General features: G+C 55.9%; 7 protein-coding genes across 7 annotated transcripts; 4 read left to right on the top strand and 3 right to left on the bottom strand.

The window, feature by feature from the left end:
- Positions 1-3,819: 3,819 nt before the first annotated feature.
- On the bottom strand, positions 3,820-5,531 carry B0T15DRAFT_482063 (Lipase, GDSL-like protein; the record flags this gene model as incomplete). The annotated part of the gene is made up of 7 exons (XM_062866072.1): positions 3,820-3,865; positions 3,925-4,167; positions 4,226-4,317; positions 4,384-4,562; positions 4,655-4,812; positions 4,871-5,245; positions 5,323-5,531. 7 exons carry the CDS (start codon positions 5,529-5,531, stop codon positions 3,820-3,822), a joined length of 1,302 nt encoding a protein of 433 aa, XP_062726657.1.
- Positions 5,532-7,592: 2,061 nt separating this feature from the next.
- Positions 7,593-8,593, top strand: B0T15DRAFT_53574 (uncharacterized protein). Its single transcript, XM_062869517.1, has one exon. It carries the CDS (start codon positions 7,844-7,846, stop codon positions 8,414-8,416), a length of 573 nt encoding a protein of 190 aa, XP_062726656.1. The 5' UTR covers positions 7,593-7,843; the 3' UTR covers positions 8,417-8,593.
- A 949-nt stretch (positions 8,594-9,542) lies between these two features.
- B0T15DRAFT_386252 (uncharacterized protein) lies at positions 9,543-11,153 on the bottom strand (the record flags this gene model as incomplete). Its single annotated transcript, XM_062864312.1, has 2 exons — positions 9,543-10,195; positions 10,253-11,153. The coding sequence occupies 2 exons, from the start codon at positions 11,151-11,153 to the stop codon at positions 9,543-9,545; spliced, it is 1,554 nt and encodes a 517-aa protein (XP_062726655.1).
- Positions 11,154-11,480: 327 nt separating this feature from the next.
- On the top strand, positions 11,481-12,672 carry B0T15DRAFT_519740 (SCO1/SenC-domain-containing protein). Its single transcript, XM_062868450.1, has 3 exons — positions 11,481-11,766; positions 11,839-12,048; positions 12,111-12,672. Exons 1-3 carry the CDS (start codon positions 11,548-11,550, stop codon positions 12,540-12,542), a joined length of 861 nt encoding a protein of 286 aa, XP_062726654.1. The 5' UTR covers positions 11,481-11,547; the 3' UTR covers positions 12,543-12,672.
- A 687-nt stretch (positions 12,673-13,359) lies between these two features.
- B0T15DRAFT_547756 (kinase-like domain-containing protein) lies at positions 13,360-16,374 on the top strand (the record flags this gene model as incomplete). Its single annotated transcript, XM_062870184.1, has 3 exons — positions 13,360-13,462; positions 13,633-15,083; positions 15,144-16,374. 3 exons carry the CDS (start codon positions 13,360-13,362, stop codon positions 15,945-15,947), a joined length of 2,358 nt encoding a protein of 785 aa, XP_062726653.1. The 3' UTR covers positions 15,948-16,374.
- An 875-nt stretch (positions 16,375-17,249) lies between these two features.
- Positions 17,250-20,277, top strand: B0T15DRAFT_519734 (uncharacterized protein). The gene has a single exon (XM_062868449.1). The coding sequence runs from the start codon at positions 17,654-17,656 to the stop codon at positions 19,907-19,909; it is 2,256 nt and encodes a 751-aa protein (XP_062726652.1). The 5' UTR covers positions 17,250-17,653; the 3' UTR covers positions 19,910-20,277.
- A 611-nt stretch (positions 20,278-20,888) lies between these two features.
- B0T15DRAFT_53414 (uncharacterized protein) lies at positions 20,889-22,837 on the bottom strand. Its single transcript, XM_062869421.1, has one exon. It carries the CDS (start codon positions 22,675-22,677, stop codon positions 21,112-21,114), a length of 1,566 nt encoding a protein of 521 aa, XP_062726651.1. The 5' UTR covers positions 22,678-22,837; the 3' UTR covers positions 20,889-21,111.
- Between the last annotated feature and the right edge of the window lie 1,987 nt (positions 22,838-24,824).

Here is a 24,824-nt window from a genome sequence, read left to right as displayed (position 1 = left end):
CTTGGTCGTTTCCAATTGTTAGCTTTCTCATGTCGACACGATGTATCCGACCAGCGTTACCCCATGTGGGAGTAGCGTAATGTGTACAGAGCAGGGAGGTCACCCATCAGGCAGACTATCAGAGTGGGAAGGGCGGTGGCGGCCTGGTACTGGGTAGTACAGGATGAGCTGCTCACATGAGAAGACCATAAAAACTGTTCAAATACGAAGGTTCCGCTTGTGGTGTGTTTAAGATGCCTTCAGGTCGCAAACAAATAGAGCATTTCAGACGAACGAACGATGCGGTCGGCGCAACATAGCATACAACTATATACCTAACTACTAATCGCAGAGACGCATATTGAATACCAACCTACCCCTGAGTATGACTGACCTCCTGTGCAACAGGCGAACGAACTACCTCCTGAAAACAACGCTTCGGTAAGGAGGACAAAGGTAAAAGTTATTTATTATCCAATGTTGTATTTGTATCTGCTCTAGATAGGCCTAACCGTTACACCTTGTTGAGCGACTCACGCTAATGGTTTGGAACCATTGGACTGGGATTGCCCCCTTGCGCAAGGATGCCCGTCAAAAAAGGATCTGGTCTGGTGCTCTGTGATCTGGGTCCCCGTGCTGAGCTCACCAAAACCTCTCGTCGATGTTGGTATGTTGACTTGTCTTTTGGAGAATTTGTTTGCACACGGGCATCATCCTCAGCCCGCAGGTGTCGTCTTAACAGTATGCAGCCAGACCGCCTTTTCGCGGTATTGGTCCTTCCAGTCGGGCGCCGCCGGCCGACGCGATCCGAGGCCTGGCAGGATACCCCACGATACAGGGGTAACCGCGGATCATCGAGACACCGCCAGGAGAGTTGTGGAGTTTGATGAATCGGGTTTCCCGAAACTCGAAAGCAGGACTCGACTCCCCGACTTCGACGAAGGACTTGTTGAACAATTCCCTTGAATCGTTGAAGAAAAGAATGAAGTCCTGTACAAATCGCGATTCTCGGTTCTCCATAACGTTTGGTAGCTTACACTATGTGCAGTACATACTAGTACAGTACAATACAGTATGCGCTGCGTGTGGCATCTGGTGGTGACGACGACGACCGAGCATGATCTGCACTCCGGCCTTCCAAAAAGCAGCCCAATGTCCGTTGTGGTGGGTCGGATGGATGCCATGACGCCTCGCTCATCACTTGCAAATCCTGGCGGGGTGCGCAAACTCTCACAACCTGAGGCAGTTGCAAATCAGTGCTTGTCATCAAGCCTTGAGGAACTTTTTGTTCTAGCGCGCTTCTGGCGTTGCGTTAGCCCCCACCGGCCCACCTCGTCTCCAACCTTCGCCATTCCGGGCTAGCGAGTGGCTTCGGACGCTTGCTTCTGATTTCGCATTTCCGCAGAGCTGATCTTCACAAATTTGTATGTGCTGCGTCTTTCCCCACTCCATCCTGCTGTCAATCCCGTCGATCACTTTCTGGCTGTTGGTCCTGCCAAGGCGAAAATCCCGCCTGAATGGGGAACCGTTTGGCGAGCAGGCAGGGGCCTTCTTCGGGCGCCGGCTGCAGATTCCCAGTCGATCATCGATCAGCGTTGCTCCGCTCGGAGCGGAATCCGACAGGTGCTGGGCATAATCATATTGGCAACTGGAAACCCAGGAAAGGACAGTTCTCTTTTGCTGTGAGGACGCGCCCCGGGACGTCATTTGAGGCGCTTGGTGGCCCCAGATCAAGGTGATGCGGCAAACAATGCCTAAGTTACCTGTAGCCGAGCTCACCCCTTGACCTTTGTCTTTGTGCCCAGAACTTGCCGTCTGCATGGCACCAGCACATGCAATGCTGACTGCAGCAGGCTCCTGAGATGAGGGCGTCCTGTCTATTGTTTCAAAGGCCGCCACCAGCCAAAGACGTGGCATCTGCCACAATCAGCGGTTATGTACAGTTCTGTAGTACAGCCGCCGAATGACACAAGATTCGCAACTGTGTGTCATCCCCAGAAACGATTGCCATGTTTGTCTAACCGAGAGCAACTGCCGTTGAACTATGCAAGGATCTTCGTGATGATCACGATGGCTTTCTTGAAGAACCGACGAGGCGCGCTAGGCAATAGTGTACACTACGGCCTTCGTTTTATTAATGGTCTCTTCCCACTTACCGATAGCGCTAGCGTGGCTTGAACATCAATAAATAAACCAGGCGCCGTGGTAGCCCCGGAGATCGAGCGAGCTTATTACACAGCCCAGGAGAAAGATCCCAGGACCGTCCTTTGACGAGTCTACTGTACGGAGTACCCTTTCATCAGATCCCTAGCAACAGAATAATCCGCCGCGAATGCGCGTCCCTTACGAGACCCCTGGAGATCAGTCACGGCGATCAGCACCAAGCCTGGGTTCCTCGGTGCCATAAGAAGGGTGGCTGAAACGATGTCACTCCCGTGGCGCCGAGCGGAGATCATGACGCGCTAATAAATCCATCAGTTACCTACACTTAATTCAGCTGACTCACTACAGTAAAAAGGTACCGATGCTCGAGCCATGCCCCTTGGGACTCTCCAGTGCGTCCGTTTCACGGTTAATTACCCCTGTCCTTCGCAGCTTCGGCGCGCGGCGAATTCAAATGTTATTGAAGTCTGAGCTGATGAGTCGGTGGTAGGCAGGTTGTTGGTTCCTGTCCTTCCTCACCCTTGCCAAACCACGCCCGAGAATCTCGCCTACACTATGCATGTCTCAGACTCCGCAGCAACAGAATTTTTAGAAACGTGGAGAGACATATCCAGCATGTGACATAACATATGGAAGAAAATGCTGCTCGAAACGAAATGAGGTTATAGTACATACAGCGGGCGCCAGACGGGATTCCCTAGCTTCCGAGACAGTATATTGTAGAGACTATGAACTCACCAAGTCCACAAACAAATTTTGACTCTGGCGATCACATGGAGATCCTCGGATCTAGATTCCAATCATCGGGTCTGAATTTGATTCGACGCTCGCTTTCGCAAACTAAAGCTCTTTGCGCACAAGGCTGCATCAAATTGATTCAACAGCCTTGCTCACAAATGTCGTCTCTATTTTATTATCTACCACGACGATTATCCAGCAGAGAAGATGGGGGTTGTAAAAAAAAAAAAAAAAAAGAAAGGGTAAAAAAAATGGAAGGGCTGGCTTAACCTTTGCGGGGGGCCGGGCTTGTGACAGGGCTGGTGTTTCAGAGGCGCCGTGTCACACGCCCCATCAAGGCTTGTTGACACACGGAGTCCACGGACAGGCCAGCTGCCGAGGAAAGGGGCTATTGTAAACAACAGGGGTCTAACTAGCCGAGGGTTGTCACATCGAGTCCTAACCCTGATGATACGTGGGTTGAGCACAGCGAAGAATGGAACCAAGAACGATGGTAAAGATGGCCGTTGGTTATACTAGCAGCGAATCAACTTTCTAATCAAATGCGCATGAACCGAGAGGCGCGCAATGGTCCATTTGGTAGTGAACCTGTTCGAGGCTAGCCGAGCAAAATAAGCAGCTCGGTCCAGTCCCGGGTCTCGCGGAAGATGCTCACTCATTGCTCAGAGACAGCACGTAATTAGGTATCACATAACTAATACCCAGGGCTCTACTGCCGTGGGAGCCAAGAAGACGAGGTCCAGGCTGAGACGCCGGTCTCTCAAGACCGGAGAGCGGCAGCTGTCAATATGTAGAAAAGCTGGTCGGCGCGCCAGATCATAATCGCAATGTGATTGTCTATTGGGAATGCCCGAGAGACGAGTCGGGGCCGTGGCGTTATTGAATTACTGGTGACACGGGTTGCGCAACCTGCCCTTGCCGCCACCCGTAAGGGTTCAATCAGTAACTCGGTTCATCGTTCCAGTACAGAGTCTCATGGAAGACCCTAATAAGTAATCTCTGTTAGCCGGCATGACCTGTGGCAGCACATCTGCAATAGCTCACTCTGGGCCCGTAGCATGGAAATCCCAGCCAAATGTCATCCGGATGAACTGTTGAAGATGGCTCGCAACCTTGATCGCGCCCACATCAGTGGGGTGCCATTGCGGAGCAATGTCGTTGTGCTGCAAGATGCCCGTGGTATTGAAGTAGTGGACGAATGGCTTCGTCTTTCTGCCCGTTCTCGACCTCATCTTGGTAACGCCATCATACACTATGGGGTTGCGCAGGTAGGCATCCGAGTTGAACCTGGTACTGGAGTCAGTTGAGAGGTTCTCTCTCCTGCACTGGGCCGGGATACACTCGCCATTCGACCATCTGATGGATTTCCTTGACAAAGCCTTGGGGCGCATTGGGGAGGTATGTGTTGCCAGACTGATAGAAGCCCAGCCACAGAGACTAGTAGGTGGAATCTCGGATTAGCTCGCCGAAGACGCAACTTGAACCCCAGCGAGTCTAGCTCACCATGACGATGACATGGGCTTTTGGGTATTTGCCGTGGACACCCTGGATGATTTTGGTCAAGGCATCGATATAGGCCTCGGTGGTGACGCTGTTCTCTTTGTTTTGATCATTGGTGCCGATGTTGATAACGACTATGTCAGCAGCCGGGTGCTTCTTGAAATCCCAGGGCTCTGGGTCATCTGGGTGTCACGGTAAGAAGCCGAAACCTGGCCAAGGAGAGATGGCCTCCGAGGAATGGCCGCTGAGTAACAGCAGACGGGGCAGGACTCACCACCGTACATCACCGAGGCGCGGTAGCTTGTATCCGACGTGTAGAACCACTGATGCACTTGGCCACGGGGGTTTCCCCAGCAGTCCTGGTCGGCCGCGCAGATTCCGGGGTAAGCGGTCACCGAATACTCCGTGTTGCCCAGTCCAGCACCGAGACCGCTGTGCGATTGTCAGTGAGCTGTATGTGCAGACGGACGTTGTTCGGAAGGAGACATACTACGCCCAGCTCGACAATCCTTCGTACGAGGTGTACATGCCAGCAGCCAGGCTGTCGCCAATGACCTCGATCCGGCGGTCGTAATCGGGGATTCTGATCAGTCTTGCTCCGGCAGCCACATGCACGGCATCGATCTGCACGCCGTACGCCCAATTGGTCACCCGCAGCTCGAATGTCCACGGGTTCACCGGTCCAGTCAGATTCGAGCCCGGCGTATCGGGGCTCACAAGGATGTGAGTGGCACCCGCAGTGATGTTGGTAAACATCCAGTCCAGACCCCCGATGCGGTAGCCGACCAGAACTCCATTGCTGGTTAGGTTGCCAAACGATATGGCTACCGTCTGTCCGGTGTAGCCGAACTTGATCCCTGGGCCACTGGCGAACTGGTCAGATGGCACCGTGGCTGAAGTGGGTTCAAAGGTAAATAGACTGGGTAGGTAAGTTTAACTCACGACCACCAAGAGACATATTTGGAGTCCCATCGGCCCTTGTAAGAGATCTCGCTGGCGTTCGCCGGATACGTCCTGAAGGAATAGGCCGACGGATCAATGCGAGTATCTGGGAAGCTGGTGGCTCTCACCTGGCCATTCTGGAGGATGGTAGCAGAAACCCGTGAGAGAAGGGCGAGGCCGAAGACGGCCATGCTGGACAAGGACACCATGGCTCGGGCGACCGCACTCAGGATACGGTTCCTCTACACGCTTGAGGAGGGACATGTCTGACACTGACATACGCCCGAGAAGCCCGCAGCTCTTATACGCGCCATCTCCCAGAGGCCCCGTCGCTCATTGATGGAAATGTTCCTGTAGCTGCGGGGATTGAGACGGAAAGACGGGATACCCGCACCGAAGTTGCCGTGATACCAGGCCTACTCCATGGCAGCGGCTCAAGTCAGGGTGTCACCGGGATTCCGGGGCGAAGGGAGAACTGTACTGGACCCGAATCCAGATCCTTGGTCCGATCGCGATATTGATCGCGATGCGGCTCGAGGCAACGCCACCGAACTCAGGCTGCAAGTGCACCTTGGATTGGTTTGGAATTCCTCACGATTGACTGCAAAACCACATGGGTAGTACTTCTCCATGTCGGTGAATCGGTGATGATAACGTGGAACCTGAAAACGGGATCGGATGGGCAAGGAAGGGACACCGCACGCGGAAGCCAGAAGCAGCAGCCTACCAGTGATGCAGTCGGAGCGGCTCAGCCTGCCACTGACAGTGTTTGCAACTTGCAGGATCCGCAAGGTGCTGGCTGGAAGTCGCGATCTTGCCGGACCATCCAGATTAGGCTTCGGAAGGGACAGCTCCGTTTCTGGTTGTTATCCGTCGAGCGTTCAGCTGCGCACACATCGAGTCCGTTTTGTCCGTTCCAGAATCCAGATAACTGAACACCAACAAATTTGCCAACTCAGCCGTTTTCTCAGCGAGGAACCTACCTACTACCTTAAGCTCCGAGTATCTAGCAGTGCTCTGTCCAACAAAGGGTCTCGTACAAAGGTTGGCACATAGATTGGTAAGCATACCTTGCCCAGCTGCAAAGTAGCAGGTTGCTGAGCAGGAAATATATCATTTCTGATGAGTGGCTGATCTCTCCAAGTATACTGCATGGCCACACTAGGGTTCAAACCGGTAATAGTTTAAGCAGCTCAGCCCTATTGTCGGGGGCCGGGATCATGCAGCAAGACGCCACGGACCATGGGTGTGCTCGTCCCATGGCGTCTTCATTGCTTCGATGCAGCAGGCCCCCCGAGCGGCCTGCTCTGCCGGTAGGCACAGATAAGCACTCACGGCACGGAAAGTATGGTATGGACATACGGTACATTGAGGGAAAGCCACATCAGAGAAGATCTCTGGGCTTTGATCGCCGCCTCCGTCGGTCCATTCTTGGGATAACAAAAGTCGCCAAACACGGATGTCTCTGTCTCACCTCGCCGATGTCCCTGTCAATGTCCAAGAGTTTTCCCTGTGGGGCACGCATGCCGGGGGTGTAGCGATTCCGCAGCACTCGGGAATCTCACCTTGCAGACCGTTTTTCGATGATCAGCCGGCCGATTGATTCAACTGCTGTTCACCGCAATCGTCTGCTTCCCGAGGAGGACTATCCCACATCTTCCCCGCACCCACCGCCGGTTTCCAAGCGAACAAATCTAATGCAGCCGATGTCTCCTCAGCTCCAATATCGGACAGCTTCTTGATACTCTTCCCCGTGTCGTGAACGCCTTCGACACCTCAAAACGCCGACACCGAAATACGATTGCGACGACTTACGGGCGGTAGTGCGGACGCGCGCGACACATGAGACTGTCGTACTTGGTGGACTTCTCGCTTGCGGGCGTATCAACGAGAAAAGAGAAGGGTGCGGGACGCTTCAAGTTCCTCTACCCATCGCGCCGATCAAGTTGTCGCATACGGCGCAACCGTCCTGCTTTTGCTCTCCGAAGATCGTCGAAACGGCTAGCTCTTCGTCTATAACGCGAGCGCATTCGCCTGTCGGCCAAGCTGTTATGGCATCGACGCAGTGACCTACACTGCGAGCGGAACGATGACGCCGTACGTGCCCAAGACGTCGCCGACGCTCGAGCTATCGGTGCCGTATTCACCGCCGCCAGAAACCGGCAACCCGGGTCTTCGAGCGCAGCCACCACAGCATACCCCGCAGTCCAGTTCTCCCCACTGTCGTGAGACAATACCTCGCTTTCCTGATAGGGTCACAGTGAAACTGAACACCCTGCGGGCACCGAACCCAGCGGTGCGTCGCAGATCCCTAAGCGTGTGCTATCACGCGCAGAGCATTCCTGGATTGCGCAAGGCTGCCTCGTGCTTTCTGAGGACAGCGTCGGAAGCCCGCTGGCCTCTCGCCGAGCAACAGACGCGGCAAGCAGCTCCTCCCCGGAATCGGTGTTGATAGGCTACACAGTGTTGCTGGGCAGCTGGCCGGAATCGGAGCTGCAGCTCTTCTCTGTGACAGGGCACCATGTCATCGCAGTCGCAGGAGCAAGCTCCCCCAAACGCGGTGCCCGACACTCAGCTCGGATTGACAGAAGACCAGATCCAACTACTGCGCCATGGCCAACAGGAGGTGGCAGCGGCGACCGGCGGGTCAACCTCCTCGCGGGCGGCGAGCCGCGCTTCGTCTCAGGGGTTGCTCATGATGGACACGTCGTCGCTAACCGCGCTGGGCCGTCATTTCGACCGGGTCATGCAGTCGATCCAACAGCGCCTAGAGTACCTGATGGAGCAGTCGCAAATCGTGACGCTCAGTGTATATGACCGTGCCGGCAATCTCATCGACAACGCCGATGCTGAGATTGCGCGATACCACGAAATCATGGCACAGATCGATGAGCTCGAGGTGGACTTTGACCGCATCAGCGGCATCCGGGAAATCGTGCGCGGCTTCCGTCAGAGGGCCGAGGAGTTGGAGCGTGAGCTGGAACGAGCTGGAGGGGGAAGCAGTTCTTCGTCGAGGAGGGAGCGGCACGGCCACCGCCAATCATCTCACCGCAGCCACGGGCAATCCAGCAGCTCCGGGAAACGGCGGGCATGATGGACGTCAAACATACCCGAGGATTGCCCTGGGGACACCTGCCGGATTAGAGCACCCTGGGCCAAGGCGTTGCCTTGGTGCTACGAGGGGCGCATCCGGTATACCAGAGGGAGGCCCAAGCCAGACTAATGGTGCGCAGAAAATGTTGGCTTGGAAGACCGATCACGGCGGGATTAACAGAACCGCCAACAATTCCGTCCAAGTGCTTGACACGACGCATCGAGTGGATAACGTATGTAATGACGATTGGTAGACGGATGGTTCCCGCCGGACATCAGAGAGGGATGTCTCAACAAGACTGGTGGGCCCCACGGCTGCTGAAACAAGACGGAAAATCGGCCTCGCGGCCCCGATCACTCAACTTTAATCGTTTGCTGCAGCTTCCTTCTTCTCGGGTGGGTGTGTTAGCCTGGAGTGTCTTCTCGATCACTATTTCTCCCCTTATTCAGGCCAGTTACGCTCTTGGCTTCTCTCATCATGTTTTATATAGGCCACGACCCACGTCACGGTTATGAGGATGCGCCACGAGCAGCGATGCTCTCCCATTTACGTCGTACGAGTACAAATATTTTCCTGTGCATTTATGTTTCGAGTATCTACTTATCTCACGAGCGATGCTGCTTGGCCGGCAGATCATCATTATCTAGACATGACTGTCTTGTATGATATAGACCAAGAGGAATTATCGACGCCATCTCATTGAACTCTGAGTCTTCTCATTCCTCCCGTATGGTTTCTTCCCGGTGTTACCACGCCGGCAACGGCGATGGAAGAGGTTCTACCTGGTGTCGGTCAGAGAATCAACAGAACGAAGACTCACAGAACAACCCCGAGAGTGCACCATCCCCCCGGTCTCCGCTAAACACGATGTCAACAGTGCCAAGTGCCCCTTGACAATGTCCACACGAATATTGAAGTTAAACATGTGGCAATACGCGCTAAGTGTTTCGAGTCTCAAAGTCCCCTGCTGTTGCACTGAGGTCTACTCCAGACTTCCAATCCCGGGTAGGTGCCTTATATACACGGCCACGTAAACCAATTCTTCAAGCATAGGATTACGAACCCCATTCATCCCTCCTCCGCCCTTCCCCTCGTCTCCTACCAAGTAAAGTAGTACGGCAGGCGGTCAGATATCAACTTCCATCCGCTCTACCCCGTCTTTTTCACTTTCACAGGAAAGTGTCATGACCGCGTTCCCCTCCTTCAACCGCCGGCGGAACCGGCCCGCAGCGCCATCGCGCACGCGCTGTTCCGCGTCCAGCAGCTCCTTGGCCTGCGCCGCCAGCTCCTTCATATCGTGCCGGACGGTCTTGGTCAGTATGGCGCTCCACCCGTTGTGCGGCTTGCATTTCTTCTTGGTGCACATGTTTGTTAGTTGCGGGTCGGCTTCGCTGCCGCCGGCGCTCGCCTCCTCCGCACTACTGTTGTTGATCGTAGTGCTGGTGGTAAGAGCAGCGGTGTCGGGCCCGTCTAGACGCCCGCTGGTGAAGATTGCCTCTCCCTGGGGCGACTGTAGGAAGCGAGCAAACTGGTGCGTCGCGCCCACGCTGTCCAGCCGGTAATCGTATCCGCACAAGTCCTTGGCCGTGCCCTTGCCCGCGGCAATGGCGGCTTCCCGCCGTTTCAAGGCCATGTCGATCAGCTGGAGCATCTTTTTGCAGAGGACGATTTCCTCGCCCAGCTGGTAGCGGGCCGTGGCGGACGTGTTGAGCAGGTTTTGTTCCTCCGCGGTGAGGGCAGAAGACGAGAAAGGGCGCTCCCAGAAATCTTGTGGAGTTTCTGTTACGCATTAGAAAGAGTGGCCCGAGAACAGTGGTCGTGGGAAGGGGAGAGTACCGAAGGGAGGACGCCCTAGTTTCCAGGGGGTGGTGGAGCTGTCATCTGTTGGGGAGGAGGATGGGCCCGCGTCCATCAGGCCCATGAACTCTCCTTGGGTGAGATAGTCGGCGTCAGCGACGCCTTTGGTTCTCGGTAACGAGCTAACCAGCTGCTCCCACCAAGCTTGACAGTGCTCAGGCGAGCAAAAGATGCTGGGCCGGGACGAGTCGTAGATGTGGGCCGGATTGTTGCAGCCCGCGAGGGAGCACATTTTCTTGTAACGCGTCGTGTAGCGGCCGCCATCGGTGCAGTTGGGACAGATATACTTCTGAACGAGGTTCTCGCCTGTGTGCTTGTCCATGCCGATGCACTCGCCGTGAAACCAGTCCTCGCATCGGTCGCAGGCTATCATGAAGCGGTGGTCGTCTGGTCCGCGGCAGAGGCAGTAAGGGCCGTTGTCGGACTCACTGGTGTTGCCGGCGTCGGCGACCGTATCTGCAGCGCCGGTCGGCCTGGAGGAGGCATCTGCCTTGGCCTTTTTGGTCCCGCCTCTCTTGGTTTTCTTCGCGCCGCCACCACCAGTGCTGGGACGAGCGCGTTTCGAGGGAGCCTTGACGGTGGAAGCGGCGCCCTTCTTTTTCTTCGAGGCTGCCGTCTTCGGTGCTGAGCTGGCGGCATCTCCAACGGAGCTGCCGTCGTCGCGCATCTCACGATCGATGCCGTCACTGGTGGGCACTTGTCCATTTCCCTGCGGAGACATGTCGGCAAATGATGGTGTCGGTTCGGTAACTTGCCCGTCAACATTTTGGTGCCCGTTGTTATCGTGCGCGTCGTCCATGGCTGCTTCGTTTTCTTGCGGATGGCTGACGCCTGTAGCGTGTGGCAAGTCTGGGGTGAAGAACGAAGTCGAGATCGCCATCAACTACCGATTGTCCTACCCGTGCGAGTTCTCAGCCGGCAGCAGCGCTGGTGCATATGACCAAGATCGCATGGCAGATTCAGTCTATCTCAAGCTCACAGTAGTTTGTGCTTGATGTTCTGGCACGCATGCGAGGCAGCGGGAGACTTCGAATTGTGAGAACCAAGGGAGATGTAAAGTAGAGAAGTTAGAGCCTTGACGTTACTGTGGCAAGCGATGCAACTGTACTAAATACCAGGGACACCGTAGCGGAAAGCCCCACACTTGCCGTCTTGGCATGCATCTATGCGAACGTCATGCGAGAGAGCACAATCAGGAGATTTTATCGGATCGTCCAAGCTCAGAAGCTATTGAGGCCCCGTTTAACACACGTCGAGCAGCATCACCCAGAAAAATGCCACCGCCGGTGACAACGGCCCGCGCCGTCGCATATGCACTCTCGAGGGTAACGCCACGACATGGCGCCCGTCAGTTATCAACAACGCGTAGCGCGCAGGGCAAGAGGCTAGCGGCTGCGCCCACCGCGAGACTCCAGTTCCAACAGCACAAACCGTTGCTGCAGAGGAGGTCGTACAAGACAGTGGAGGAGGCAAAGAGCCGGTACAGGTCAGGGGTATGTGCCATGTTGCTCGGGCCTTGTTGGGAGATCGATTGGATGACTGGCTGACGCCGCTCGCCCCGGCAGCCATTTTCGTGGAAGGCTGGTCTTCTCTTCGTCATCACGGCCGCCGGCTTGGTGTGGTATTTTCAGAGCGAAAAGGAGCGCATGAAACGCAAGAGGATAGCCGAGGCGACAAAGGGTGTGGGCCGGCCCAAGGTGGGCGGCCCGTTCGAGCTGATCGATCAGAACGGGAACAAGGTGACGGACAAGGACCTGCAGGGGCGTTATTCTTTGGTGCGTGTCCTACCGCAATGTCTGGGGATGCATCCAGTATCAAGCTGACTTGTTCATGGCAGGTCTACTTCGGCTTCACCCACTGCCCGGACATCTGCCCTGACGAGCTGGACAAGATGGCGAGGATGTTCGACCTGGTTGAGGAGCAGCGCCCCGGCACGCTGCTACCCGTCTTTGTCACGTGCGATCCGGCGCGCGACGGTCCCAAGGAGCTAAAGGAGTACTTGGTTGAGTTCCATCCGAAGTTTATCGGCCTGACGGGCACATACGAGCAGATCAAGGACATGTGCAAGGCATACCGCGTCTACTTCAGCACGCCTAGCGCTGTGAAGCCGGGGCAGGACTATCTGGTGGACCACAGCATTTACTTTTACCTGATGGATCCCGAAGGAGACTTCGTCGAGGCGCTGGGGAGGCAGCACTCGCCCGACCAGGCTGCCAAGATCATCCTGGATCACATGAAGGACTGGAAGGGATCCTTGAAGACCAGCTGAGAAAGCAAGGGACCATTTGCTGTATGTGCCAGATGTATAGACAAGAAATGGTCACTGCCTATCTCCACTCACTTGACGGATGTATCCGCAACCCCCTAAATCAAGTGCCACACTACCTAAGTAATTACGGCATTGATACGGTTTTGGTGCCGAGCTGAGTCGGATGTCCGTGCCCGTCACTGATGATAGTAGTATGCAATGTTATCGCTCCCCCCACGGCAAACGCACGGCATTCAAAGCACGTCCAGACCCTTGCCTGCAGCACTACAATAACAGCGCAATACTAACCTAATACATAAATGGGCCGCAGGAAAGCCAGCTACTTGAGCCTTACGTCATAGGCTGCTCAGGCACAGCCCCACTCCATATTTCCACTGCAGCGGGACGTTGACCCCCACCCAGAATTGAACCTTCCCAGATGATACCTGCTGTTTTGGGCTAACGGGTTGATATACACATGCAAATTTCTCCTTTTTCTTCATCCCCATGTCAGAACTCTTTCGAAACCACACAACCGCGCAGCAAGACCACACCCAGAGGGCATTTCGGCTTGGAAAGCGCTTTCTAGTCCGTACTTGTTGCTCGGATAGTGGAGCGTACGGAGTTTACCGTGCCCGAACGAAGCAATAGATCGCCCGAACCAGGGAGGAGGCTGCTGTCCGCCTGACCCTTATCCGGCGCCAATTGAGCTTTATCGTTCCCCCGCTTTGGTACATTGGGTACCAAGTCGTTTCACGAGCAGCATCCGAAGAAAAGACACCGTTTGGGGTTTGGCCCGCGACAAGTCGTCGAACGACATACCTACCTATCTTACGTTATGTCTGCGCCGTCTCCTGGAATTCCGGCTCAGCCTAGGCGGTCTGCGCTGAAGGCCGAGGGTGACAGTCCGAGAACTCCTCCCTTGAGCGCCCCAGTCAAAGGTTTGTTGTTGCTCTTTTGTTGTTATCATTTTCGTCATCTGTGTCACACGGACTTGTCCACGTATGACGGGGCCATTGCGAATACACTGTGCGTCGTCATCTGGTCACTTGCCACACGGCTTCAATCCATCTCATCCTACCTTCCAACTCATATTGATGATTCGCGTTAGCTGTGCAAATCGCCGAGCCTGAGACCTCAACTCCTGATGACCCGCAGGTGAAGAAGCAGTTTTCTGCTGGGGTCGCCAAGCGACTCAGCGGACGACCTCCTCCATCGAACGGCCCTTCAAGGTCCTCGACGCTCAGTCAAGTCAGCATGGATATCACCCCTGATCTGGCTGCTGCCGGGTCCATGGTCACTTCAGGCGAAGAATCTCAGAATCAGCAGCCTCAGGCTCACCACCACCGCCACAGGCTAGACCGCGTCACCGAGAGACTCTTAGCCCAGGTCGCAGAGTGGCTCGAGCGGGAGAAGGTCAAAAAGCAGCGCAAGAAGTATGGAAAGCATCCGTTACGCCAAAAGTCGCCACCCAGTCATGTGGACAGCACCGTTTCCCCGCCAACCCGGCATAGGGCGGATTCGATCGAGTCCGATTCGAGTGACGTATCTCTGGACCGGCTGCAGAGGATTCTGGACGACAACATGGCCGCCCTGGGTCTGAACTCCACCACTTCAAACTCCCTCCCTTCATTTAGTTCTCGCCCCCGACAAAAACCTCGGAAAAAGTCCAGCAAAACCCTCACCCGGACCATGGCCTCCTCAGATACGGAATGGTTCGATGGTGACATTGTCGTTCCCAGTTGTGACGCTTTTCTGGACAATTCCAAAACTCTGAGTTACACGGGCGGGAAGGCCGCCACGGACGATTCGGCGTCTATATCTGGACGCAGAGAAGAGAAAGAAAAGCAGAACTGGCTGACCTTCAAGAACGAAATTATCCGTCTAGCACACACGCTACGACTGAAGGGCTGGAGGCAAGTGCCGCTAGACAGCGGGGAGAGCATCTCGGTTGAACGCCTTAGCGGGGCCTTGACCAACGCTGTCTATGTGGTGTCGCCGCCACCCGACGCACTGCTGACCCGCGAGCCTGGCAAGAAGCAACCGGCCAAGGTGTTACTCAGGATCTACGGGCCGCAGGTGGAGCATCTGATTGACCGAGAGAACGAGTTGGGCGTGCTTAGGCGGCTCGCCAGGAAGACGATTGGCCCCCGGCTACTGGGTACCTTCCTCAACGGCAGATTTGAGCAGTACTTGAACGCGACCGCACTGACTCCGTCCAGCATGCGAGAACCCGAAACCTCGAAACAGATCGCCAAGCGCATGAGGGAGTTGCACGACGGTATCGAGCTCCTCGAGGAGGAAAAGGACCAGGGGCCCGGCGTGTGGAAGAATTGGGACAAGTGGTTAAGCCAAGTCGAGAAGACGGTTTTGTTCCTCGATCGGAAAATCTTGTCACAGTCCACTAACCTACCAGGAGGCGTGTGGAAGACGCAAGGCTTCGTTTGCGGCGTGCAGTGGCCCGTCTTCAAGGCTCTCGTGGAGAAATACCGCCGGCACTTAGAAGCCTACTACGGGGATACAAAGAAGATCCGCGACAGGCTAGTCTTTGCTCACAACGATGTACTGTCCCCTTCCCTTGCTCGCGAGACAACCGGACCATCACTGACATGCCAAATACAGACCCAGTATGGCAACATCCTGCGAGTGCGGCCCGATGACCAAAGGTCTCCGCTCCTACAGCCCGCAAACGAGCACAAGCAGCTGGTCGTGATCGACTTCGAATACGCAGGCGCTAACGTGCCCGGTCTCGAATTCGCCAACCACTTTTCGGAGTGGACCTACAACTACCACGATCCGGCCCGCCCCTATGCATGCGACACGTCCCGCTACCCCAGTCTAGACCAGCAGCGCCGATTTTTGAAGGCATATGTGGACCACCGACCTCAGTTTCCTTACGTCGACGCTCCTTCGCCCCGCATCTCTGCCTCACCCGCAGCCATCAGTCCCCAAAGAGATGGTTTACACTCTACCCCATCGACGACCTCCATTGTCGAATTCATGCTTGACGCGAGGGTGCCGCCGGGAGGTTGGAAGGAGCAGGAGCAGAAGCGGGAGGATGAGGCGGAGAGGAAGGTGCGGGAGTTGATGGAAGAAACTAGGCTGTGGAGGACGGCGAACAGCGCGCAGTGGGTGGCGTGGGGGATCGTGCAGGCCAAGATTGATGTGGCCGATACAGCAACTGACGGCTCTGGTGAAACTAATGGGGCGGAGGGAGCACCGGAGGGTGTGAATGCACTGGCCGAGACGGATGTGCAGCATGACCCAGACGACGGCGAGACCGAGGCCGGGGAGGATTTTGATTACCTTGGGTATGCGCAGGAGAGGGCGTACTTCTTCCTGGGTGACTGTGTACTGTTGGGATTGGTTACGCCCGAGGAACTTGGGGAGGAAGTGAGAGGACGGCTCAAGATGGTGGATTACTAGCATTGAGGGGCCCCGATTTTAAAGATACCTGTCATCCGTTGAGTGGACTGTGGGTTGGCCTAGTTGGGCAAGAGAGAGTGTGTCAGACGCAAGGACATCTACCGTATCGTTGACAGATAGATGTATGTATGTGCTAAAGGAGAGGTCTTTCAAGGAACTATATGCCTTCTGTCTCGCAGCCTTGGGTAAGGATATCGAGGCAAAGGGCCCGTTGGAGTGCTGCCGCCTGGTTAATCTTAGAGATGCCCTTTGTGCTCTTCGTTCAGGGGCGGGTGTCCGTTCAGATAGAGAAAACTGAGATAGGGGTCCCCTTCTCTCCATGTCTCGGTTTCTTCCTCTCCTCTACTCCTTCTCTCCTTCTCTCCTTATCCCCCAACCCCAACCCTTATGCTTTTCCCAGAGAAAGACTCAGTGTTGAGTAGAATGTCGGGGCCAAAGTCGAATATAATTACAGAGCGCCGGCTGCTGCTTTAACGAAGATGACAGTGGGATCATGAGATTGTTGTAACGAGGTAAGACCGTGAAAGTCTATGGTCAATACGATATCACCGTACGTATATCGGTAATTCGTACATGATACCGACATGAAACTTTATGTTAGTTACCGTCAGATGCTTGTAAGTTACCAGTAACATTCCACTCTTTACTCAAATACATACCATGGAGTACCGTAACAGCCAGGGTATTCCGGACCCTTGAGTACTGCGGTATGGTAAGATAATTACCGCCCCCAAGCAAACCGAAATGGCAGTGAGCGGCTCAGCCCTACGGTCGGAGACATGGATTGAAGAACTCATCAGCGATCCATTTCCGTGATCCATGTCTTCTCACCGCACGTTGACAGTATCCCATGACAACTATCGGCAGTCTGCACTGGACGTCTTTCGTATCTGCAACAAGCGAAGACAGTCACAGCGCTTTGAACTGCTTTTGTGCAATGGGAAGCTTGATTTGCACTACGAGTTGTTTGGTGCGTTGTCGACCTGCAGAGGCTACAGGTGGTTTTTCGGGGGGCTGGTTGCCCAACCACCGCTTCTCACAACCAGCGTCTCAGCCCAACCACTCAAAATTCCCGGATGAATAATATTTGCTCTTAACATGGCATATTCTTGCATTGCCATCCTGCATCATCAATGCATCATCGCTTTGTGCTCTGAGTTCTGTGTGGGCAATTGGCCAAGCGCGGTCCTTGCTTGTGTGTGGTTCCTGGGCCGGCTGCCCGCGTCGGTTGTTTGCGCTCGAAGGAAACTGGGAGGAATCTAGGAACCAAGCATGAGCTCTCAGAACTTGCACAGCTTCAACGTCGAACATGTGGAGCAGTTCCGTACGTGCACTCTGCCAAGTTTGTAAGACATCGCCATGCTCATTTTGCTCATTTTGACCGACCTCTAGGACCACATCTACCGCAGCATACACCAGATCTGAGACTTGTTTCTCCCTCAGAACCCGATTCGCCTCGAGCACTTTTGCAAACGCCAGCAGCGGAGCGGACAGGACCCTCCACTCCATCTCAGCCGGGCCCTCTGCCGCTATCACATCGGCCCCGTCCGTCTTCCGAGCCGGACTTCCACGGGCCCGACGGCGTCTTCACCCCGCCAGCTGCCGCCCGACCATTTGGGCGTCCCGTCCTCATTGAGGGCCGTTACCGCCGCGTGCCTGCGATCCCGCCCCTCGCTCCCTACCAGCAGCCAGACTGGGAGGCCTCGATGAACGCCGCCATGTTGACCGATTTCCGTGATGAGCTTGCCAGGCTAGATGGCGTTATCACTCCGGGCATCGACAACACGCCTTATGTTCAGTACGCCATCGAGGCGCTCACCCGTGACCGGGACACGGGTTACTCGGGCACTGCCGCTCCCAGCAGCGGAACCTCCGCGTCTGGTCCTGCGTTACATCCCGGCCAACGACCTCAGTCATACCAACCCCGGGGCACACAGCAACAACACCCTTCCGCGCCAGCTCCCCCTCCGGCCCGTCCTCCGGTCGCTCATCCTCCTGCGCAGATTGTCCGGCCAGATGTACCCAACCCGCAGCTACCGCTCCCGCATATCCCCGATGCTCGGGAATCAGCGCATTCTCTTGCCGAAAGCCTGCTCAAGAAAGGGCCGCGTCCTCCCCAACCTCACGAGTGGAGATCCGTGGAAAAGGATGAGCTCCTCGCCAGCGCCCCCGAGCTATCGCAACTCAGCTTCAGGCCCTGGCCTCTGAGAGCACCGGCCCTGTTCGCTTTCATGGCCGCATGCATTTTGATGATTGCAGCCCTCATCTTCAGTGCTGTGTACTCGCATCTCCACCGGGGGCTCTTAGCATGGGCTACGATCCACGGCGGGCGGTATTTCATATTCAGAATCCTGCCGCAGCTCATAGGCGCCGCAATGTTGCTTTACGTGCAGTTCATGGCGACGACCGTGGTTCGCATCCTGCCGTTTGTTCGGCTGGCAGCGACAGCGCAAGAAGGGCGCGAAGGCGCCTTGTTCCAAGAACTCTACCCCACGTTTCTTTGGCCTCGCTTGGTTGGACCATGGAATGTCTGGGTTTTCACCCTGGCCACCTGGCTGATGAACTTCACCATTCCCTTGCAGAGCTCGCTGTTCACCGCGATCCTGGTTGACCAGACCTGGACCTGGGCCACCGTTCAAGGAGTCGCCTGGACTCTCGTTGCGCTGTACCTGGCCCTTCTGGCCGCGACGATCATCATCTGGCGGTTCTGGGCCAGCGTGGACAACACGGGGCTTCTTTGGGACCCCAGGTCTCTCGCCGACATCGCCGCACTCGTCTCCGAGACCAACACGGCAGAGGACTACCGAGGAACCCAACTAGCGCGAAGCAGGGAAGGTATCAGGTTCGCCCTTCGTCGGCGCGCCGCCGACAGGCTAGGCTACTGGACATGGAAGGACGGCAGGCACGGGTTTTGGCACACGCTCGGCAGTCCGATGGACGAAACCAACCTCGCCCCCATCCCCGATCTTGCCGCCGGGCGACGGATGCAACGGCACGACGAGAAGCAGGATGTGCTGACCACTACCGAAGGCGCCGACCACGAGCACGACCACGACATGGAAGCCCGCGCGTCCACTCCGGCCCGGCACCGCTACCTTCCGTGGTGTCTGCGGAACAATCAGCTTCTCTGGTTCAGCCTCACGGCCTTCATCCTCATACTTGCCATCTTCGTCGCTTCGTTCCTCCCCTCGACCCGCATCTTCGCCGGCTTTGCCCCTTCCCTCCGAGCCGACCCCCAACCGGGCGCTTTCTCAGCAGCCGACTTCCTCTACAGCTTCATCCCTTCGCTGCTCGGCATGATAGTCTTCCTCGCCTTCCAACCCCTCGACACCAACCTGCGCGTCCTCCAGCCCTGGGCCGCGCTCTCCAGCCCCAGCGGCGCGCCAGCCGACCGCTCGCTGCTGGCGGACTACGCCGCATGTGCGCCCCTGCAGTGCACTGTCTACGCCCTGCGGAACCGACACTGGCGCGTGGCCGCCATCTCGCTGCTCTCCACGCTCTTTGTGCTGATCCCCATCCTGGCGGGCGGCTGCTTCATGGCGCTGACCACCGCCGAGCGCGAGGTCCGCATGTTCCCGAACGTGCCAGCCTACGCCATCCTCCTGGCCCTGCTCATCCTCTATCTTTTGGCGCTCGTCTCGCTGTTCCCCGCGCGCGCGCAGTTCCGCATGCCCCACGCCGTCATGTGCCTGGCCGAGATCATCGGGTACCTGGTCACCCCGGAGATGAGAGAAGAGCCCGCGTTCAAGCGGTGTGTCAGTCGGGATGAGATGGCGGGCAAGATGGGTGTCGGCAGGGGGCTGCCCACGGACGTGCAGAGCAGGTGGGCGTTTGGGTTTGGCGAGACCGGGCATGGAGATGAAGAGGAGTTGGGCATCAGGCGGATGAGGCGTTTCACTGAGAAGCGCAGGGTCAGGAAGAGTCAGATTCGACCCATTCGAAGGGCAGTGGACGCGCTATGAAATTTGGTGAGACGATGTTTTGGGAGGGGCGGTGTGTCTCTTGGTGAGCATCTTGATCTACGTATGTGCATGCATGGCGACGGCGAATTTGCAATGTGTTTCTGGGAGTTTGGCATACGAGGACTGTGGGGTACGGAGGTATATTTCTTGATGAGTTATGGTCATGTTGGAATGAAGGACGAGACCATGAAGAGGTCTGTTAAGTCTAATGTTGGTCACGGAGTACATATATGTGTAATGAGATGTGTACGGAGTCAAAAGGCTGCGAAGCCTCGAGATGGGGCTGCGAGAAGAAACTTGCAGTTGTACTGTACTATGCGTAACACAGCACTCTACATAGAGGATGCACGAATACTAAAGCGTTACGTACACCTCTCGGAGGTAATGTGATGGTAAACGCAAGGGAGAGTGAGACCTGCATAGCGTTGCCTCTGCCAAGTGAGCCTCAAGCAACGCAGACGCAGATGCTGCTGCATTGCGTTGAGGCGGTGACACTCGATCGCCAAACTGCATCACACCATCGATTGCCTGCATCACCATTGCAGCATCAGCTGTACACACGCATGAACACCAGGTGGGCAGATCATTCTTTGGTTTTCCGATCTGATCCGAGCGCTCTATAACCACCTAACCAAATCATCCGCTTTTGACGAGGCCGAACAATGAAAACAATACAGTTTGCATACCGACGCGTCACAGATCGCAAGTAAACACGCCCTTGGTCGCAAGGCAGCCAATACCCAGCCCGTTTTCCCATTCCTAGTCAGCCCGCATGACGCCGTCCTCGAACGAAACAGCCTGATACCGTAATCATAACCCCGTACCGTCCCAGCCCTGTAAAAACCACCCCAGCCCAAACCCAAACCCGACCTGCTCCGACGTTGAGTCCAGTTGTCATAATACCGTCATACACCAACCATAACCATCATACCGATTTCATCCCGTCATAATCGTACTTGTGACACCCTTTTCCAGAGCCATACAGCGTTAGAAGCCTGCCTGCAGCAATCAACAAAGGAAACATTTCGGTCAGTGACGGTAGAGGGAGGAATCAACGTTCCGGGGGATTTGAAGCAGAATGAACGGGTGGGAAGAAACGGAAGGAAAAAAGAACCAAGAATCAAAAGTGACAACATGACCGGAATCGCCCACTTAGAAACCCCAGTATTGGTGATGAAGCAGGACAACGGAGAAGCATGTAATCAGCCCTTCCTCCTCATGATCCTCCCAAAGAACTCGTTGCTCGATCTGCCGCTCCAAAATCTCGTCCCGCCTCCTTTTCGCGACGACTCCTCCCGTTCGGGCAGCTGCCGATACGGCTGAAGATGTCTGCCATCCCTATCCCTCGGGAGGTCCATACTAACAGCAACCCTCCGGGTACCGGCAGCCGAATCGCCGTCTCCAGTTCCAGCACCGCCCCGCCTATGGTAGCGCGCGGCGGCGTTCAGGGTCCGCGCGAGACCGATTCTGCCACGCTCCCTGGCCACAACAGAAGTAGGGCCCTCGTCGCTCACGCTGCGTTTATGCACCAGCCCTGCAGACGAGGCTTTCCCACGCCTATCGCGCGGATGATGAACCAGATCCTGCAACAGGCGGCGAGCAAAGTTGATAGTCCCGTCTTGCTTGCCGTTACCGTCTTCATCTTCGTCGTCGTCCGAGTCGCTCTCGAAGACCGAGACGTTGGGCGGGGTGGAGGGCCGCTCCGCCTCTTTGGGAAGAGGCGGGAGGGGCCGGTCGTAGAAAGCTGCCGGCGTTACTGTCCTTTGGGGCGGGATGTCTGACACTTGCGCCTGACCATCCGACTTCGCCAGGACTGTGAGCGAAGGCGAGGACCGGGTTGCGGCTTTGGATAGGGAAGGATAGCGTAGATGCATGTGTGACGATGAACCCTGGATTGCTCTCGGCAAAGAGCGGTTCGGACGTTCCCAGGAAATTCGAACTTCTGACGGGGGTGTAGCGGGAGGAGATGCTGGAGGACTCGGTCCAGGACTACGGCGGAGCAACGGTATTGAATCGGATGAGCTTGCTCCGATAGAACCGGCCCGCGGTAAACTTGGGCTTGTAGCTCGCGAAGATATCGAATGGTAGCTAGGCTTATTCTGGTGTCTCCCGCCCGTGATGGCGTGTCGGGAGTGAGGTGAGGGCAGGAAATAGGGAGAAACCGGAGAGGGTTCCAGATCCGCTGGTCGCCGGTCGGAAGATAATTGTACGGCCACGGGAACTCGCTGCCGAGGGATGTCGGCTGGGGGGAAAAGGGAGTAGCTCACTTTTGGCGCCACTTTCGGTGCATGGGGCTGGTATTCCGAACGAGGTAGGGGGGCATGCTGAGATGCTTGGCCGCTTTGACTTCCAGCGCTCAACGCTGCGCAGCGTGTTTCCGATGGGTCGTGCTGGCGCTGCAAAGGCACCTGTTGCGATCTGCTCGCCTGAGTTCCGCAAGAGGACTTGACGAGTGCCGCGCTGTCCAGTTCCTGAGCCTCGTGTTCGTCATCGTGCCAGGACTCCCACAGACTTGCTCCTGCTGCACGATACTGGGCGTCGTCCTCGACTGAAAGGTCCGATCCATGGTCCTCGACCAAAGGCGGCGGAGAGGACTCAGATCCTCGGGAATCCCGAGTATTCTCTGGCTGCGCTTGGCGGTAGAGATGAATAAAGTCTGTGCGAGGGTAAGAGAAGTTGGCGATGTGGTGGATTGCAACGGGCCGGATTTCGGGAACTGGAGAAACATCTGGGTGGCTGGCCTCTCGGGACCGCTTTTTCAACCACATGGTGGTGAATCACAAAGTAGCAAATGGTGAAGTCGAGGGAGAGAAAGGAAATGAAGCATGGATGGGATGCGACGAAATATGGCAATGAGAAGACGTAAAGCGTAGAACAGAAGTTGGAATTGGCCAACGTCGCAGCCGCAAGATTGTTGACGTGATGGATCGAGGTAAGGTAATAAGGTAAGTGGTAAGGTACGGAACAGAGGACCAAGATGATATACGTATGCTCCACAACTGCATACTACTTACTACCTTAGGTATGTCACCAGCCAGGGGATCAGACTCAGGAGGCGAACCCGCGGGGCTCACGATCACGGCCGCCACCCGCCGATCGGCAAGCGCGAGGGATGGTGGACGGTATCAAGGAATGCCTTAGTCGGTGCGGCTGCATTGGAATGCAGTGCAAGGGTGAGCAAGGGGGTTGATCCAACACACAGCCCTTCGGCCCATGCCTGCGTATGTATGCAAATGTAGGGGGCCCCGTAATCCGGCGTCAAGGGTCGCATCTACCATTTCCACACCTTGAGCTCGTAATGGGAGTGTCCAGTGGAATGCTACTGCACCTGGCCGCGTCCTGCGCTCGGACGTGGCCTTAGGTATGACGTATCGCAGGGCCAAAAGGGTTGGAAAAGCAAGAGACCAGACCCGATGGGAGACACGAAAATATCGCGCCGCTCGAAGCGGATCCGCTCCAGATGCCGGATGGAAATGCAAAACTGCAGCAAGCAACGAGATCATCGAGAAAGCGCCTCAGCGAAATCGTAGAGTCGCGAGTACCATTCGCACTGTCACAAACGTCATTGCTCCCCACATTCGCAGTTTTCCCCACCCAGATCCAATGCTCATCGCTTCTTGTGGCTGATGACTCTCAGATACCAGCATCTCACGCCCGGAGTCAAAGTCGGAACTGGGAAGAGGTAAGTGCAGGTGAAAAAGAGGGCAAGCTTCAATGCCACCGACAGGCCGAGACATGATGCATCGGCATTCAAGGACGTGGTCGCCGATTTGTCACTCGTCAGATGCATGCAACCCTATAAGAGATTGTCCCTTGTAGCACTTGGCCCCACAGCCGTCGATCTCCCGGACCCAATCGGAGCCCTAGCCAAGACCCGACAACTTGTCCACCAACCGGCACTTGCCGTTGTGTGACCACATCTGCTGCTTGAACGGGACTGTACCGCTCAGCTCAAGATGCACGAAAAGCCGTTATTCATTGAACCATCTCCAAGTCCAGTGCCAGTGAATTCCGGGACGCAATGAGAATGAACTACGAAAACAGGATGAGATTCGGCGAACGGGACGGGAATCACGGTCCTTGGCCTATGGTGGCGCTAGTGGTACCTTACGCACGTTACAAGGTATTGCGGTTACACATACATGCCCAATTAGTACTTGTACCGATACGCCTACCCCGTAAGAGAAGTGGATCGCCAGAGACTGCCAGACATGCGTCTACTGCTGTCCAATTCGCCATAATCTCTAGGGAACAAGCGCCGCCATGATTACAATTTGGGAACCTGCCCAGTGACGCGACTATTGCTGTAGCTCGACTACCAATACCTGGTGGTATTGTCGTAGGGTTGCCACCGCCGCGTAAGGTATATTACGGCCGACCAAACGCCTACCTACCTACCCCGCAGCATCCTGCCCGAGGCCCTTATTAATTTCCACGGGCTTGCCAAGTTGTCACCCGCAGCCACGCTTGCATCTTTACCTTAGAGATGCCACGGGAAACGCAAAGCCAAAACACGGACATATCATTTTTCAACGACAGGATCCCGAAGCCACAGTGCCGGCTACGACACCACCAATTACCCTCTATATCCCTGCGAAGACTCAGAACCAGCCCACCCACTGGACGACCGACGAACTGTCCTGTGCATTGTAGATCCGCCCTGCGAGATGGACAAAAGAGGAGTGCGCTTTCTGTGTAGTGTGACTGCAGTACGACACCATTCAAACCGGTCGGCTGATACCTTGGGTCCCCTAGACGCCAGCGGTGTGCTAGACTCAGATGCCGCATCCCCTCAACCCTGCCACGTCCAATAAATCAACCCTTCCATCCGGGTTGTGGTACCGTACCGTGCCTTCGGCTCCCTATCAACGTCCACGCCGTCGATGCCAAAGGGTTGGTGTCTCAATTTTCTCTT

Source organism: Chaetomium strumarium, assembly GCF_033439665.1.
Source record: "Chaetomium strumarium strain CBS 333.67 chromosome Unknown B0T15scaffold_1, whole genome shotgun sequence".
Lineage (NCBI taxonomy): Eukaryota > Fungi > Ascomycota > Sordariomycetes > Sordariales > Chaetomiaceae > Chaetomium > Chaetomium strumarium.
Note: the sequence above shows the minus strand (reverse complement) of the source record. Positions and strands in the feature narration are given on the sequence as shown.

Coding starts and splice junctions, on each gene's coding strand:
- B0T15DRAFT_519734 (XM_062868449.1), top strand. CDS start 17,654: ATGAACGCCGCCATGTTGACCGATTTCCGTGATGAGCTTGCCAGGCTA.
- B0T15DRAFT_53574 (XM_062869517.1), top strand. CDS start 7,844: ATGTCATCGCAGTCGCAGGAGCAAGCTCCCCCAAACGCGGTGCCCGAC.
- B0T15DRAFT_53414 (XM_062869421.1), bottom strand. CDS start 22,677: ATGTGGTTGAAAAAGCGGTCCCGAGAGGCCAGCCACCCAGATGTTTCT.
- B0T15DRAFT_519740 (XM_062868450.1), top strand. CDS start 11,548: ATGCCACCGCCGGTGACAACGGCCCGCGCCGTCGCATATGCACTCTCG. Junction 11,767..11,838: donor AGAGCCGGTACAGGTCAGGG/GTATGTGCCATG, acceptor TCGCCCCGGCAG/CCATTTTCGTGGAAGGCTGG. Junction 12,049..12,110: donor TGCAGGGGCGTTATTCTTTG/GTGCGTGTCCTA, acceptor TGTTCATGGCAG/GTCTACTTCGGCTTCACCCA.